Source organism: Sorex fumeus, unplaced genomic scaffold (genome assembly GCF_029834395.1).
Source record: "Sorex fumeus unplaced genomic scaffold, SorFum_2.1 ptg000128l, whole genome shotgun sequence".
Lineage (NCBI taxonomy): Eukaryota > Metazoa > Chordata > Mammalia > Eulipotyphla > Soricidae > Sorex > Sorex fumeus.
The window spans coordinates 55204824-55220671 of NW_026606185.1; the positions used below are offsets into that span (position 1 = coordinate 55204824).

The 15848-nt window shown below is 36.7% G+C and overlaps 1 protein-coding gene across 2 annotated transcripts in view; it reads left to right on the forward strand.

Annotated features, from left to right (window-relative positions):
- DCC (DCC netrin 1 receptor) overlaps positions 1–13491 on the forward strand; it is a 1215565-nt gene extending 1202074 nt beyond the window's left edge. For both annotated transcript variants that reach the window (XM_056138055.1, XM_056138056.1), the window contains 2 exons: positions 12159–12301; positions 13250–13491. In XM_056138055.1, the coding sequence (XP_055994030.1) occupies positions 12159–12301; positions 13250–13339 (233 nt within the window). In that variant the 3' untranslated portion in view covers positions 13340–13491. The remainder of the gene's footprint in view (positions 1–12158; positions 12302–13249) is intronic.
- The last annotated feature ends 2357 nt before the right edge of the window (positions 13492–15848 follow it).

Sequence of the window (15848 nt, forward strand, 5' to 3'; positions counted from 1 at the left end):
CTGTGTGTGTGTGTGTGTGTGTGTGTGTGTATTCTCACTGAATGCTTGATAGTTTTCACTAGAATCACAAATTGTTCATTATCACAAGTTAAGGGCCACATAACCTTCTATTTTGTCATCACTCTGATGTTGTGCTCCTCTGTGGAATGTCTGTTTTAGTTCTGCTGTGTTTCTGAAGATTATTCTCAAAAGTGAGATTAAACTACCATATCTGAGGGTAGCTGAACACTTGCTGAACTCCAGTGAAGCTGAAAAAATGAGGGCCCAGAGAGATATACTCAGTAGGTTGTCCTGAAAGCCCTGAGCCCTGCCAATAGTGATACAATGAAATTTGTGCTTTCATCTCTTAAATACACAGAGTGTTACTAATTATTTCACAAGAATATGATATATCTTTCCAGGCTAATACTTAATGTCATAATAAATACCTTCAATGTAAAAAAAAAGACTAATATTGGCCTATATATATATATATGTATATATATATATATATATATATATATAACAAACTAATTCTAACCAAGGTAATCATGTTTCCTAACTTTATTATTGATAATTATCATTAGCAAGGACTGGGCTGTAATTTTACTGTCTCACTTAGTATTTATAAAAATATTTAGAGAAATGTATAACTTCTCCCAGTTTACTCATGAGGAACTTTGGGATGAAAAAAGATTAAATAATTCACTTCAGGCTGTGTTATATTTAAATGTTAGTGCAATTATTTCTGAATCCAAGGTCTAATTTCCTGAATAACTATATTATATATCTACATAAAAGGACAATAATTTTGTAACTAGCAGTGTCACAAATAATAGGCACTTGACATATTTTGACATCTCCATTAAAATGGAAGTGTATACATTGCAATAATTTCTCTCTAGAGGTATCCTAATGTTCTTTGAAATTATAATCATGACCTAATATATCATATTATGCATTCACAGGAGGAAAAGAAAATTAAAAAATTTATTTCATGTTCTTTATGTATTATTTATAATTTCATTAGTTTTTATTTTGTAACACTTTTTTAGTTTTCTTTCCAAATATGCATGTAGAATTAGTTGAATATACATTTTTATACTTAAATAGGTCCAACTTATCAACTGGAGAAAGTTATGCTTCTCAACAGAAATTTAAAATGCCTATGTAGTTATCAAATACCAAAAGTAATATGCACTTATATTTAAATAAGTGCATGATATCTTACAGCCTATTTTTCAAAACTAGCTCCTAATCATTTTATAGATATAAAATATTCAGAAACTTCATGCTGCAGAAAATGTTGAATATTGAATAGTTTATAAAACATTGCATAGAAACATATTTACCTCATAAATAATTTTCCTCATGTGGGCTTGAGAGATCTTTTAGGACCACATAGCTAGGATTAGTCAGAATATTTCATTGACATTAAGTTCCACTGCAAATAAAGAAGAATAAAATCTCAATTAAGTAGTATCTTTGGAGAATGAACTGTTCTCAGGAAATTGCATTTCTGGATAGCTCAGAGTAAAATAGAAATCATTTTATAATACATAAATGTTTATCGGTTGCCGATTCTATGTAAGCTCTAAACTAAGGACCGAGAAGAATACCATTTTGCATAAATCTTGTTCATAAATCCCACATCATCTGTGAAAGTAGGCCATGTCATTTTGTATGGAATGGAAGAATTGAATAACATCTCCAAGGTTAAAGTTACTAAAGAGCAGAGACAGAATAAGACTAGCTCTGCATTACTATAATATTTATTCTCTTTTCCCAACTGCTGGTGAATCACAAATGTACAGAGAGTAAAGGAAAGGGGAAAGGAACATACCAGAGATAGGAAAATATAATATTTTTGTCTGTATCCACAAGTAAAGCAATCTTGTTTAGAGGATGATTCCAAGAGCAATTTCAAAATAACAAGCTGATAAAGGACAGACAACTCTGTGTAGAAACAGCAAGAGTTTGGGAGGATCAAATGGTAAATCAAGATTGAGACAGAATGTGTGTGATGCAGATTGATGACATGAAAACAGATAGAAGAGACAGCTGGAAGAGTAGAGGAGTTAATTTGATTTGAAGGATGAGGGAGAAGATGAGTTCTAAGGTAAGTTGTTTTAAATCTGTGTCTTTTAGGAACATAATTATCAGCAAACGTACAAAAAAACAAAAAACAGAGGTGAGATAAGATTTGTTCCTTAAATAAGTATAAGAATAGGAGCAACAGAGAAGTGTGTTGAACACAAAGGAGCAATGAGAGACCCTATTGGAATTATATGATGTATATGGGGAAAAAGAGGGAAGTCAGAAGTGAAGATTTGATATGGCAAGTCATTTCAGAGAAAAATTTTATTTTTCTATGAAAAATATAAACTAAAGCGGAAATAATTAGATGATAACTCCTGGGAAAAGAGTTGGGAATGATTGGAATTTAAGATAAATTTAGACTTTATAAGGCAGTAAACAAAGTATTAGAAATAGAAAAACATAAAAATATAACTTTTCTTTGGATCAGGAGAGAACATCTGTGGAAATGGTGGGTTTACATATGCTATTTCTTTGATTCAGAAATGCCAGAGTTTTTTTTTTCTCCTAGGGTTTATTATAAAAAATACCAACTACTGGGGCCGAAGGGGGAGTACAGGGGCTAGGGTGTTTGCCGTGCATACTGACCCAGGTTCAATCCTCTGTCCCATATGGTCCCCCAAGAACTGCCAGGAGTAATTTCTGAATGCAGAGCCAGGATTAACTCCTGCGCATTACAGGGTGTGACTCAAAACCTAAAAAATAAACAAGTAAAAAAACCTCAAGCACTCCAGAAAACTTTACAGCAATTTCCCATATATACACCTCCCAAAGTCTATAAGTAATGTTTCTCTTAGTTCTTTGCATATTTGTTTATCTACCCATCATCTTGAGTTTTGTGACATCTCCAAGGAAACTACAGTATCAGTTCACTTTACCCCTATCTATATAAAGTGCATAAAGGTGTCATTGCCTTTGGAATATGCCATTGATTTAGTTATATAATCCTAAGAGGAAAAAGATTTGAACTATACTACTTGTACAAAATCGTTTGTAAAAGCATCCTGATTCCAAATATATTGCTATGAATCTTTGAACTGAAACATAAAACTAATAAATCCCATGGAGAGGTTTACAGGGCAGAGACCCATTAGACTGAAAAATTATGAGCGTATTTATGACCTTTACACCTGACATTTCGATAGATTGGTGAGGGCAAAAGCCAGGTGGCTGAGAGAGCCATGGCGAATAAATAAGTAGATGAGGTGCAAGTATAGACCTCCTTTTAGATGAAAAGCAGAAAAATACACCAAAGACAATGATCAGTGGAGAAAATGGCAATGCTGTTTGACTCATTTTCCCCCATAGCACACATCTTCATCAGGGTAGGAATGGAGATGGGGGTTTCACAAGTATTGTTGAGAGAAATCCAACAATTAGAATAAGCACACCACAATAAGTTCCACTGAATTCTGAAAATATTATTTTTCTATAAACTGTAAACATACTATTTACTGGGCTGGGGAGATAGCCCAGTAAATAGTATGTTTAGGGGTCAGAGGTTTACATGATAAATTACCTAAGTTTGATCCCTGGTACCACATGGTGCCCTGAGCATTGGCAGGTATAAACCTATGACCCCTAAGCATCTCTAGATGTTACCCTGGTAGCCTCCAGCACCACCAGGCTGAAGCAGCACCTCTGGAAACATGGTCAGCAGACTCTTGTCAGGAGTGACATCAAGTCCCCTGAGCATTGCTTGGGAGCCATCCACCTAAAAATCTGTTCTTGTTCTGTTTTAGTCAGTCTCAGAGGTATGTGTGTAAAATTTGGAATAGATTGATCAAATTATTAGTGTTCCAATTCTGAAATGAGATATAGAAGTTACTATCTGGTCAGTTATTATATATTTTATATATTTCTGGCATTTGTGTAGGTGCCAATCTAAGTGCATGTGTGCCTCTGTGTTTGTGTGTGTGTGTGTGTGGTTTGATGATTTATAGTAAAGAATTAAATCAGAAACCAGAGAGATAGTACAGGGGTTAAGGTACTTGCCTTGCACATCACTGACCATGATTCAATCCCCAGCACTGCATATGTTCCCCAGGAATGATCGCTGAGGGCAGAGCCAGGAGTAAGCCTTGAAGACTGGTGGGTATGCCCCTCCCAACAAATGGACAAACAAATAAGAATTAAATAAGATTTTAAAATTGATTGTATCAGAATATTAACAAATCTGGTCAAGAGTAATCAAAAATTTTATATAAAACAGAATCTTGCATGGAAATCAAATTGCCTGTCTAAAGGAAATTTTTCTGATACTATAAAATATATTAGTTTTGAAATGAAAATTACTATATTTGTATTTCATATGAAATATTTACCAGAAATATGATTTATTACAAAGTAATGAGTATGAATATGAGCTATTATTGCATTCCACAGAGTATATAATTGCAAAAGCTATGCAAAACTGTTATCTGAGTTTCTGCATTGTTTTCACACTATTTGATATTTTCATGAAACATGAGAACTTTAGACAGTGTTATTGCTTCTTTATGAATTAAGAATGTAGTTTCTCTTAAGTTTAATCACTAGCATACCAGGGGGAAAAAGGATGAAAGAGGCATTTTTATATCTAGTTTCCATGAGGAATAAAATTGACAGTTTTCTTCCTAGGAACACAAAACATACACAGTTGTATTATTTTTATATCAATGCAGAACTCAAACCTATTCTGCCTTGTTGAAAAACAGGTTAGGAAGGAAAATGATAAGTTTTTGACAGATGATACAAATATCTCCTTTATAACTAACCAAAAATGATGTGTGGCATTCATAAAATTAACTAAAAGGTCTCCTCCTGGATTTGACATTATATGCAAAAGAACTTATCAAGAAAATTAGACTGCTTTAAATTATATTGGAAATAACATGGAACTGACATTTTAAATCTTATTTATGGGATCCTGCCGATGAATTACAGATGTGTGTAGTTCTGATTTCGTAGTTGCTTTGCTTTATTTAGCTATTTTATTACAGTGTAGCCTGGGAACTGCTGAAAATCATTTAGAGAATGGGTAGGAAAGGAACTGTTGTGGTAAGTTTTTGTCTCATGATCACTGATGACTTTCCTGGAACTATTCTTACTCCATGAAGTTTCTAAATTAGGAAGCCTCAGAACTAGCAGAATTGAGTACACAGCTTCTGAAGCTTTTTTAATTGCCTTTTTCTATCGCAGGCTTTAGTTCAGGAAAAATACCACAAAGTCTGATGTCAGCCAGGTGCTGACAGAGATGCTCATCCCTTTAAGTAGCCATCATTTCCCAACATAAAAACGAAAGCAAGAGAGACTACACCGACGATTTTAGCAGGCTCAGAGAATAGGTGAGAGCCACGGGAGAGATGAGAATCCATCCAGATCTCTTCCAAGTCACCTATTTGAGCTCCATTGTTAAGAAAGAAGGAGTGAAAAAGGTAGGAAGTAAGGCATAGTGAGGGGCTGGAGCGATCGCACAGCGGGTAGGGTGTTTGCCTTGCATGCGGTCGACCTGAGTTCAATTCCCAGCATCCCATGTGGCCCCCTGAGCACTGCCAGGAGTAATTCTTGAGTGCTGATCCAGGAGTAACCCCTGAGCATCACCAGGTGTGACCCAAAAAGCAGAATAAATAAATAAATAAATAAATAAATAAATAAATGGCACAGCGAGCCCAGATATGGAAATGTATACTGGAATCCAAATTGTGCTGCTCACTGTCCTTTGATCTGACCCAGGTGAGCTGTTCCCTCTATTCCTGCTGCTCTTTAATCTAACACTTCTCACCAAGAATCATTTTACTGGGGAGAACCCTCTGCAGGGAGACGCTGGCAGGAGTCTGCACCTGGCAGTCATATATTATGTACCTAATGAGCAAATGAAATGTTTAATAACTGCATTGTGAAAATAAAGCTTAAAACAGTCGATTCCTGCTGAGGCAGCTCGTCTCCACCTGATGCATGCTGCTGGCCCCTCTCAGAACTCTGCTAGCATTTGTTTCTCCCCGCTCCCGGGTTCCTGCTGAGGAAAATAACATTAAAACCAAAGTGATACTCACTTAATTAGTTGTGTATCAGGGTAAATCCATTCATTTAGCATATCAACATCACGCGTTCCACCTAAGGGTCGGCTGAAACACTTCTTCAACGTGCACCCTGGGGAGAGGGAAATCTTTAGATTTCAGATTAAAACATTTGTAAATCTAATTTTTTCAATTAATCTTAGGTGACTTAAGATGTAATATTCATAGCAATTTAATAGGAATTAATTTAGTCGAATTGTCGTTAGTTTGAAATAAAAAAAGCCCTGCTTATTATAGCTTGCACTAATAATATTAAAATATAAAATGATAGAACACATCTTTTAGAAAGCAGCTGTTTAAAATCCTATTGTAATTTCGAAGATAAGTATTCACATGCTAGGAATGATTGCTTTGGATTCATTTTTACCAATGAGTCAACTAATGCTTCCTAAACCTTATGGAGAGCAAAAAAAATTCATATATAAGTATAAGCATAGGTAGAAGAGCTATATTCTCCTTACTTGTCTAAATTTAATAACGATTAGAAATGAAATTGTGTAACATTTAAAAATGTAGATTTAGAAATAGATCTGGATTTAGAGATAAAGAGATAAACTAATACACAAAAAACTTAGGCTATTTTGGTTCAAATTCAAAAAACTAGAGAAGATCAAATTCTAAGTCTCTGATGAGAAATATTTTAGAATATTTTTATATTTATCTGAATCCTCATTCTGTTCTATTCTGCTGTATATTCCTTGTATAGATAAAATTCATTTAATGCTCCTGCAGGGAAGAAGTAAATAAATAATAGCACTGTAGCACTGCTCTCCCATTGATTTGCTCAAGTGGGCCCAGTAACGTCTTCATTATGAGATTTGTCGTTACTGTGTTTGGCATATCGAATATGTCACATATAGCTTGCCAGGCTTTGCCATGCGAGTCAGATACTCTTGGTAGCTTGCCGGGCTCTCCGAGAGGGGTGGAAGAATCAAACCTGGGTTGACGGGTTGGCCGCGTGTAAGGCAAATACGCTACCCACTGCACTAATCAAAATTTTTTTTGTCATGTACATCATCTTGGTCTGGGGGACTGGGAAGCCCTCATGTCTCAAATCTGTAAGTCCACGGAGACTTTCTGGTTTTCCACACACTAGTATAGCCATTCTTCTCAGTTCCTGCTGCTGATGTTCCCTTCTGAAAGGATACGGCTTCCTTTATTTCACTCTGAAAGTTCTTTATCTTTAGGAGAAATCACAAAGGATGTCAACTGTCAGGTAAAAATTACATTAACATAGCATCTGGAAGCCATGGAAAAGATTGTTTCTTTTCTTTTGCTTTGATATGCTGCTTCGGTAGAACTCATAAAAGTGTCATTGACATTATTTATGTTTAGACCAATTATAAATTTAACCTTCTCTGTAGGCAGTTCCCTAGATGTTAAAAAAATAATAATTAAAAAGAACAACTATTTAAAAATCTGTCATTTCTTGACATTGAAGAACAGGAGTTTAATATTCTGCTCTTTCTAATTGTTAATGTTCCATGAGTTCCTGGGGAAGGCAAGATTATTGCTCTCTTCCAGTGTAGAACACCACTGGGCAGGCAAAAGCTATCACCACAAGGCAGCCCATTATGAAGAAAGTACGAAGACTGCGGAAGTGAGTGAGAAAAACAGGGTTACAAGAAAAAAGCTGATACACGTGAGGGTAACCCTAAAATTACTACAGCAAGTGAGGAAGAGGGGCAGAGTTTCATCTGCACCGATCTCTAAAAAGGTTCAGTATGAAAGAACGAAGCCAGTATAGCTGGTCTGCCAACAGTAATATATCAGTAGGCAAAATAACAAACTGCTTCCCACTGCCTTCTTCAGATTAAACCAAGACCCTGGCCATCACATATGAATCCAGATGCCAGGTGATTAAACTGCTCTCTTGCATGAACATACCACAACTATGGTTATTTTAGGAGCTAGAGCCATAGCATAGCAGGTAGAGTGCCTTGCCTTACATGCAGCCAACCTGGGAATCTGTCCTAGCACTTCATATTCCCCTGAGCATGGCCAAGATTGATCCCTTGAACTCAGAGTCAGAAATAAGCCTTGAAATCCACTTGTGTATGGCTCCAAAACAAAGCAAAACAATATGGTGTTTTTATAGAAAAATATTTGCTCAGTATGAATGCTGTAAAAAAAATAGATTCAGAATAGAGCTTCTTGAGAAGGTTAGTAGTAAAATCTCCATTATGAGGTGATGGAGTTAAGGCTCTTTTCTTGGCCCCATGGAAGCATATGCAGAGTGAAAACTCAAGACTGGAGCCAGTAACAGATGGCAAACTACAAATACATGGGGAAGGAGAGGGTGTATTTGGTGAACACCTAAGGATTCAGGTTTCACCAGTGTCCAGTTTTAAATTATCTGAGTCTCACATTACTTAATTTGTATTTGAGTTATCAATACTCAACTTTGTACTTGAGCATTTGTATTTGAGTAGTGTAATTTTTACCTGTTCACTGCATCTACTCATATCTCTACTCAAATACAAATAGCACAGAGATGGTATTAATGCACACCTAGAGGCCTGGGTTTCCACTTTCCAACATAGGATGTTTTCTGTTTTAAAACATTTGATCTTCTTTACTACCAGGCAAATTTAAGACAAAAGTTGTCTTATTGGTTGTTGATAAATCCCTCCTAGGAAATTTTCCTCAAAATTCTTTCTTAACTCTCCATTCAGGAAAAGGAGAAAGAAAGGTAAGTCCATTTAGAACATCAAACTGTGCTAATAATGACCTCTGAGACTGCTTGAATTCTTTACCTGTACTGAAATCTTCTTGAAATGAATTCTACCTTGAATTCTTGATCTTCAGGGACCTCAGTATCCGTTTCAACAAAATAAAGTGAAGGGCACTAGATGAACTCCAAGAGCCCTGGAGATTATAACACTTGAAATTTGTTTGAATCTATGAATATTACCTGAGAAAAGGCCGTCACTTTAGGTTTTAACACACTGTGTGGTCTTTGAACCCAAACAATGTCCTCAGTTCCTTTTGTAAAGTGCAGTGTCTTGTACATTGTTCAACAGTCAGTAGGTTTGGAATGTGTAATGTTGCCTGTACACTCAAGAAAATCAATTATTATAATGGTTCTATTTCTGTTAGTATGAATGATGGTATTCTGTAGGCATACCTGCATCTTAGTGCAATAAAATAAGTGTTCCAGGCAATATAAAAGACTGTAGACTTACCCAAATCTTTGGATTCTGAGTGGGTAATAAACTACCATAAAATATTTTTAGAGCGAATGCTATATGTAAAACTAGACAACAAAGAAGTCAAAATTATTAGGAACTTAAACTAGTCTGATGTATTCTAAGATAATCTTTATTCTTCTCTTTCCTAGTATAAAACAGAGAACTATTTTAATTTACGGCCAAAGATATTGTATCTCATGCCATTTATTTTTATGTGACTTTTCTTTGTACATATCAATGATGCAGATATCAAATAATTTATGAAAATTCTACCTTACACTAAGTACTTTATTATCTATATTATTGAGTTACATATGTTAGAACATCTAAAGGACTTTTTTATACTATCATATAAGAATCAAGTCTACTATGAACTTGAGTTTTTATGATCATGGGCTGGAGCAATAGCACAGCGGGTGGGGCGTTTGCCTTGTATGTGGCCGACATGGCTGAACCGAGTTTGATTCCTCTGCCCCTCTCGGAGAACCCGGCAAGCTACCAAGAGTAGCTTGCCCACACAGCAAGGCCTGGCAAGCTACCCATGATGTATTCAATATGCCAAACACATTAACAAGTCTGACAATGTTACTGGGCCCACTTGAGCAAATCGATGAACAATGGGAGGACAGTGACAGTGACAGTGATTTTTGCTTTATACTAAATTAGCTCTGAAAATACCATGTTTACAGCAAAACACTATAAAAGAAAAGGCTAGAGGTAGCTTCAATAGGCAAATGGTATTGTCTTTTGTCTAAAAGAGTTTTGTCTTTTCTCTTTGTATTATAATGTGATTCAATATGGGAAACCATGATAACTTTCTACCCTAAAGTTACTTTGAACTAGGGTTTTCATTGTGGTTGTTGCTGTTGTTTTGTAATACTGCTTCTTTAAAAACTCACTTAAAGGCAGAGAGATAGTTCAGAGGGTAAGGTACTTGACTTAACCGTGGCCAACTTTAATTTGAACACTGACACCTCATAAGGGCCTCCAGCACCAGGAATAAGCCCTGAGTACTACCATGTGTGTCCTCAAAACTCAAAACCAAAGAAAACCACATTTAAATTAGAAAGACTAAATCATCATATTAATGATGAAATCTTAATTTCCTCAGTAGAAGTAGAGCTTGATGCAAACTCTTACACTGTCTACCCTTTTCTAAATGTGTTAATTTTGGAAACTAATTTCTATTTTGGTGTCGTCAAGTGCAAGTAAAAATGATACTTAGTAGAATTGTTTTGATAATTTAATACTAATAACTAAGGCCTATTTGAAAAGGCTATAGGTATCAAGTGCTTTAAATCTATAATATTACTTAATCCTCACAGATGATTATTGCTCTCACTTTACAGATAAACAGGCAAGGGAAGTTAAGTTAGTGGAACAAAGGATTACATGGTTAGTATATAGCTGAGCTTTCTAGCACCTGAATGCAGATTAGAATAATAAATCCCTCATTTGTTCCCACTTCTATTTTTCCTAAAATGAACTAAAGGCTCAGCATAGACCTGAAGCTTAGTAGGCAATTAGAAAACATTATTTTCTTTCAAGGAAAATTATTCATGTTTCTCTCTTTTTCCTATCATCTGAGCTACCAAAAACTTAAGATCACCCTCTAGTGATAAATCATTTCAACTGCAGATTTTGATCTCAAAAGCATAAAGGAGTAAAAATAGTGCTAATGAAAAAGGAAGTATATGTTAGGTCTTGGATAGAAAATGATGCTTTTATTAGAATTTATCATTTACTGTTGCCTAATATATAGCTAATCACACTGGCTTACTTAAATTGTTTCCATTATTCATTTTTGAATAATGAAGTTCTTTGATGGTAGAATCACTTTTGAGTTTTAGTAACCAGAATTATGTTTTTAAAAGAATTATCAAAACAACTTCTTCCCCCAAATATAAAGTAACCTATTAAGATTATTCAAGATCAATGTCATCACTGATAATAGGAAATAAGTGGCACATTTATTTCCATGTCTTATTTCATATCTTTCCTCCATGTCTTTTTTCCATATATCTTATGCTGAGGTCTTGGTCAAAATGTTAGAAATGACAAAAGTCTATAGGTGTGTGATATACTAGCTAATTTCATAAACCCTGATAAGTATTGTCAACTGTAGAGATAAAGTTATACGCTAGCCATAAGCTGTAAGAAAATTTCAAACTTCATAATAAAAGGTAATCATTGGGTATAATAGACAGAAATGTCACCTAGTAGAAATTCAGCAGTTCCTCACACAATTCTCATCATTATTAGAAAGTATTTTATGGTAAAAAGCTATTCTAGTTAGGATAGAATATTATTGTTTTCCCAAAAGACATTATTAATAAGAATGTCAGGTTAACTATCAAGATATTTTTAAATTTACTACAATGTCTAATATTAATTTGTAAAGCTGAGCAGTCGTATCTTTCAACCGCACAAATATTCTTAATAATTAAACAATTCTGAGCTCATTTAGGTGGCTTAGTATAAGGATTTCTGGTCCAAAGTTAAGATTGGGGCCAGATGAGCTCACCGGACACTTTCTAGGGTGTGATGAAGAGTCTGAAGCTCCCAGGCAACCTTTCACAGCATGATTTGGAATCCACTTGAAATTACTTACGACTGGTGGAGCTTCATCTGGAGAGGCATAATCAGAATTTGTCTTCCATTCAGGAGAAATAAAACGAGCTCATTCATTGTGTCAGAATTCATCTCTATACTACAGAATGAACAATAACCTAAAATCAATGCCAACCCACTGGAGTTGGCTTACATGCTTGAGAGATTATTCCCCGGAATGTTTTATACATTACTTTCCTCACTCCTATATTTTCTATTTCAGGGCCTACTCTTCCCAAGACTCACGTGAAAACAGCCTCTCTTGGCTTAGCTGGAAAGGCAAGATCTCCTTTGCTTCCTGTCTCTGTACCAACAGCCCCTGAAGTATCTGAGGAAAGCCACAAACCAACAGAGGATCCAGCCAATGTAAGGACACTATGGAAAGTAGTCTAAAATAAAAATATGCTTCAGTGGTGTCAGAGCAGTTGTACAATGGGCAGAGTTCTTGTCTTGCAAAAGGCTGATTTGGATTCAATTCCCAGCACCCCATATGGTCCCCTAAGCATTACAGGGAGTGATTCCTGAATACCACTGGAAATAAGCTCTGAGCACCACCAGGTGTGGCAAAAAGGAAGGAAGGAAAGAAGGAACGAAGGAAGGGAGGGAGGGAGGGAGGGAGGGAGGGAGGGAGGGAGGGAGGGAAGGAGGGAATAAGGTGCTTGTTTTGCACCCTGGCTCAATCGTTGCCGTGCACATTGTACCCTGATGACCACTAGAACTAATCCCTGAGCACAGGACTAGAAGCAATTCCTGAGCACAGCTAGGTATGCCCCCCTCCCTGCCCAAAAAACCCAAATACTGAATACCTCAAAGAATACTATATATATATGTACACATATATTACAGTCATCACATACTGAACACTAATAGGTGGTACTGAAACAGGATGCTCAGAATAACCTAGGAAACAGATGCCTCCACAACCCTTAGTCTTTACATCTCCCTCTGCCTCCGCCATACAGACCGTCATCATCATTTTATAATAACTCTATCAAAGAAGTTAACTTCCCATGGAGGGGAAAATCAAAGTAGCCAGTGATTGGTAGAATTTGATTTGAAACCCTCAAGTCTTTGAATTTCAAGTCCTTTTCTTATTGCTGGGATGAAACTGGTGAAACCATATGTCATTACTAACAACCACCCATTTTTATCACTAGTATTTTAATTCAGTTATTATATTCAGAGCTCAGTAGCTATGTGAGCACCATTTTGCTTGAGAGTCTAGAGTGAAGCAACCAGACATAATCCTCACCTTCACAAAGGAACATCTTGGTAGTTCCTTCTCCTGACGCTTTGATCTCCTTCTCCCTGTAGGTCTATGAACAGGATGATCTGAGTGAACAAATGGCAAGTTTGGAAGGGCTAATGAAGCAACTCAATGCCATAACAGGCTCAGCCTTTTAACCTATTGCTGAATGGATGAGGTGAATTTTCCAGGAACTTTGCAGCATACCCGTTTTCCATAAACAGCACGCCTGTGCCCAAGAACTCTAACCACTGTACAGGTCAACATTGGGATCACTCAGTTACAGAAGATCCTGAAGCAGCAAAAAAAAAAAAAAAAAAAAAAAAAAGAATAAGCATCCCTTCTTTCACAGGCATCAGGAAATCTACAGTGATGATTATAGGGTCCCTAATAAGATTAAAGATACATCTTCACTGCAATGTCAAAGCTGAAGCTGCTAGAATAGTCCTGGGTCTTTGCCGCTGCAGTGACCACAATGTCATAACAATTGCTTACGTTTTCCTCTATCGAGACTTGTCGTTTTCTTCATGTGTAGATCTAGTCTTACAAAAATGCAAGTGCATTATTTAAGCCTGTACCATGCCATGGCAAATCAGAGCAAGCTCACTAATTTGTTTCCAACTTTAAACAGCACCCATGGGAATTTTTCTCTCTATATAGCACCAAAGGATTGGATGTTTTCTTGATAGCACAAAAAAAAGTAAATCAGTAAACAAAAGACAGACAGCAACTGCTTGGGTTATTGTATTTCAGTCATTTATCTTGCACAAGTGGTGAACATTAGCAAGTGGCTGTAAAATTCACCGATTTTAGCAAGTATTTATAAATCCACTCCTGGTTAACATTTATGTCTGGAGAGTAGGATCTTAAAACTGCAGGTGATGGCACCTGGCTAGTGGCAGTCCATACAGTCCATTTCCTGAAAGATGACACAATATGCAATCTTCCCAGACAATTCTATGCGTATGCTTGTGATAGGACACTTTTTATTTTGGGTGGCTCTTGTGCCATACCACACTGTGATGTTATTTCAAAGCTTCACCAAGGCCATCTCCGTCAGGAGTCGGCAGGACTAACTCTCCACCCCATTCCTTCCTGAGGAGGAGATATTGCATGGCCTCCTCACCAACCTCCCTGATGAAGCCCTGTGGAAATGGCAGGAAGCCTAGGAACAGCAGGTCCCAAGCAAGAAACAGAAAATGGAAGGTAGCCTCAAACAGCACCTTCTCTTAAAGGTCAGTTGCACCACTAATAGAGTCCTCTCTGACTTAGAGCAGGCACCATTGCTAAGTGGCAATTATGAGGCCCACTGCCAAAGGAATCTTCTAGACCATGCCTGTCCAGAGACAGCGAGGAGGAAAGGGGGAAGGTGCCACTTGACACTTTCGATGCCTCATAAGTCCAGTGGAAGCTTTTCAAAGCCGCATTTTCATTGTGAGCTAGAATTTGAAACGTATTGCCATGTTTATCTACAGCTTGGAACTAGGTGAAGTTAAGACCATTTTTGTGTGCACCCTTTTAGTTTCTGAATTTTCTGCTGCATTTGGAGTTAATCCCTGTTTATGCAGCTGAATCTCCAAAAGGGAGCTAGTTTGCATATTTATCAGTTAGGCGACTTGAAAACCCAATAAGGGAGTTTCGGCTGAATTATTCCTTTCAGCTCTGCCTTTGATTTCAAGCTTGAGTAGGTCATAATTTTAAAAGAGCATGGAAGGGATAGGATCTTTACAACCTAATAGCTCCTTTTATTAGGTGGGTAATTATATACGAATCCCTGAATGAAATATTTTGAGCAAAATGGCACTGTAACAGAAGTAATAATTCAGATTATTTTTTTACAGTTTTATGTCGGGAAGGAAATCTGATGTCAAAGAGAGGGCTTGTTCAATGGTTCATTAGAAAGTCCGGTCCATTTGCGAAATAGTTCCTTCAACAAGAGTGCTTCAACAATTCACTGATTTTCTTGAAGTCCTTCTGTAAAACTCTGTGACATTATTCTATGGGGCAGATTACTTTTGCCCACCATCTGGGTGCTTAGGTAAATAACCCTCCACTGATCTGGAACAAGGCATTTCTTAACATGAAAATTAATCTTGCATAAATAATCCCTAACTTCAGAAAAGTTTATTAGGTTAGCCTTACCGTCTATAAGTCATAGAATGGTCTCCCTTTGCTGATGGTCATAAACAAGGAACATTCTTGAAGGCATTTAACATGCAAAGAAGCACATCCTAAAATCTCAGATTATTATCATCTCCCAAATCACAGATTTCAAAGTCAGTCATCAATCTATAGAGTATATTCCAAAAGTCAATTTTTTTTTTTTTTTTGCTTTCTGGGTCACACCCGGAGATGCACAGGGGTTACTCCTGGCTTTGCACTCAGAAATTACTCCTGGCGGTGCTTGGAGGACCATATGGGATACTGAGAATTGAAACTGGGTCTGCTGTGTGCAAGGCAAACACCCTACCCACTCTACTATCACTCCAGCCCCCCACACACACACTCTACTATCGCTCCAGCCCCCCAAAACTTCACTTTTTTACAAAATGATAGAGATTTCAAAGTCAGTGACTTTAGGAAATAATTTTTTTAAAAAATATTGAAAATGTGCATCATTCAGCCATTTTTAAAATGTGAAGTATATTACTGCTGCATGACCTTGAA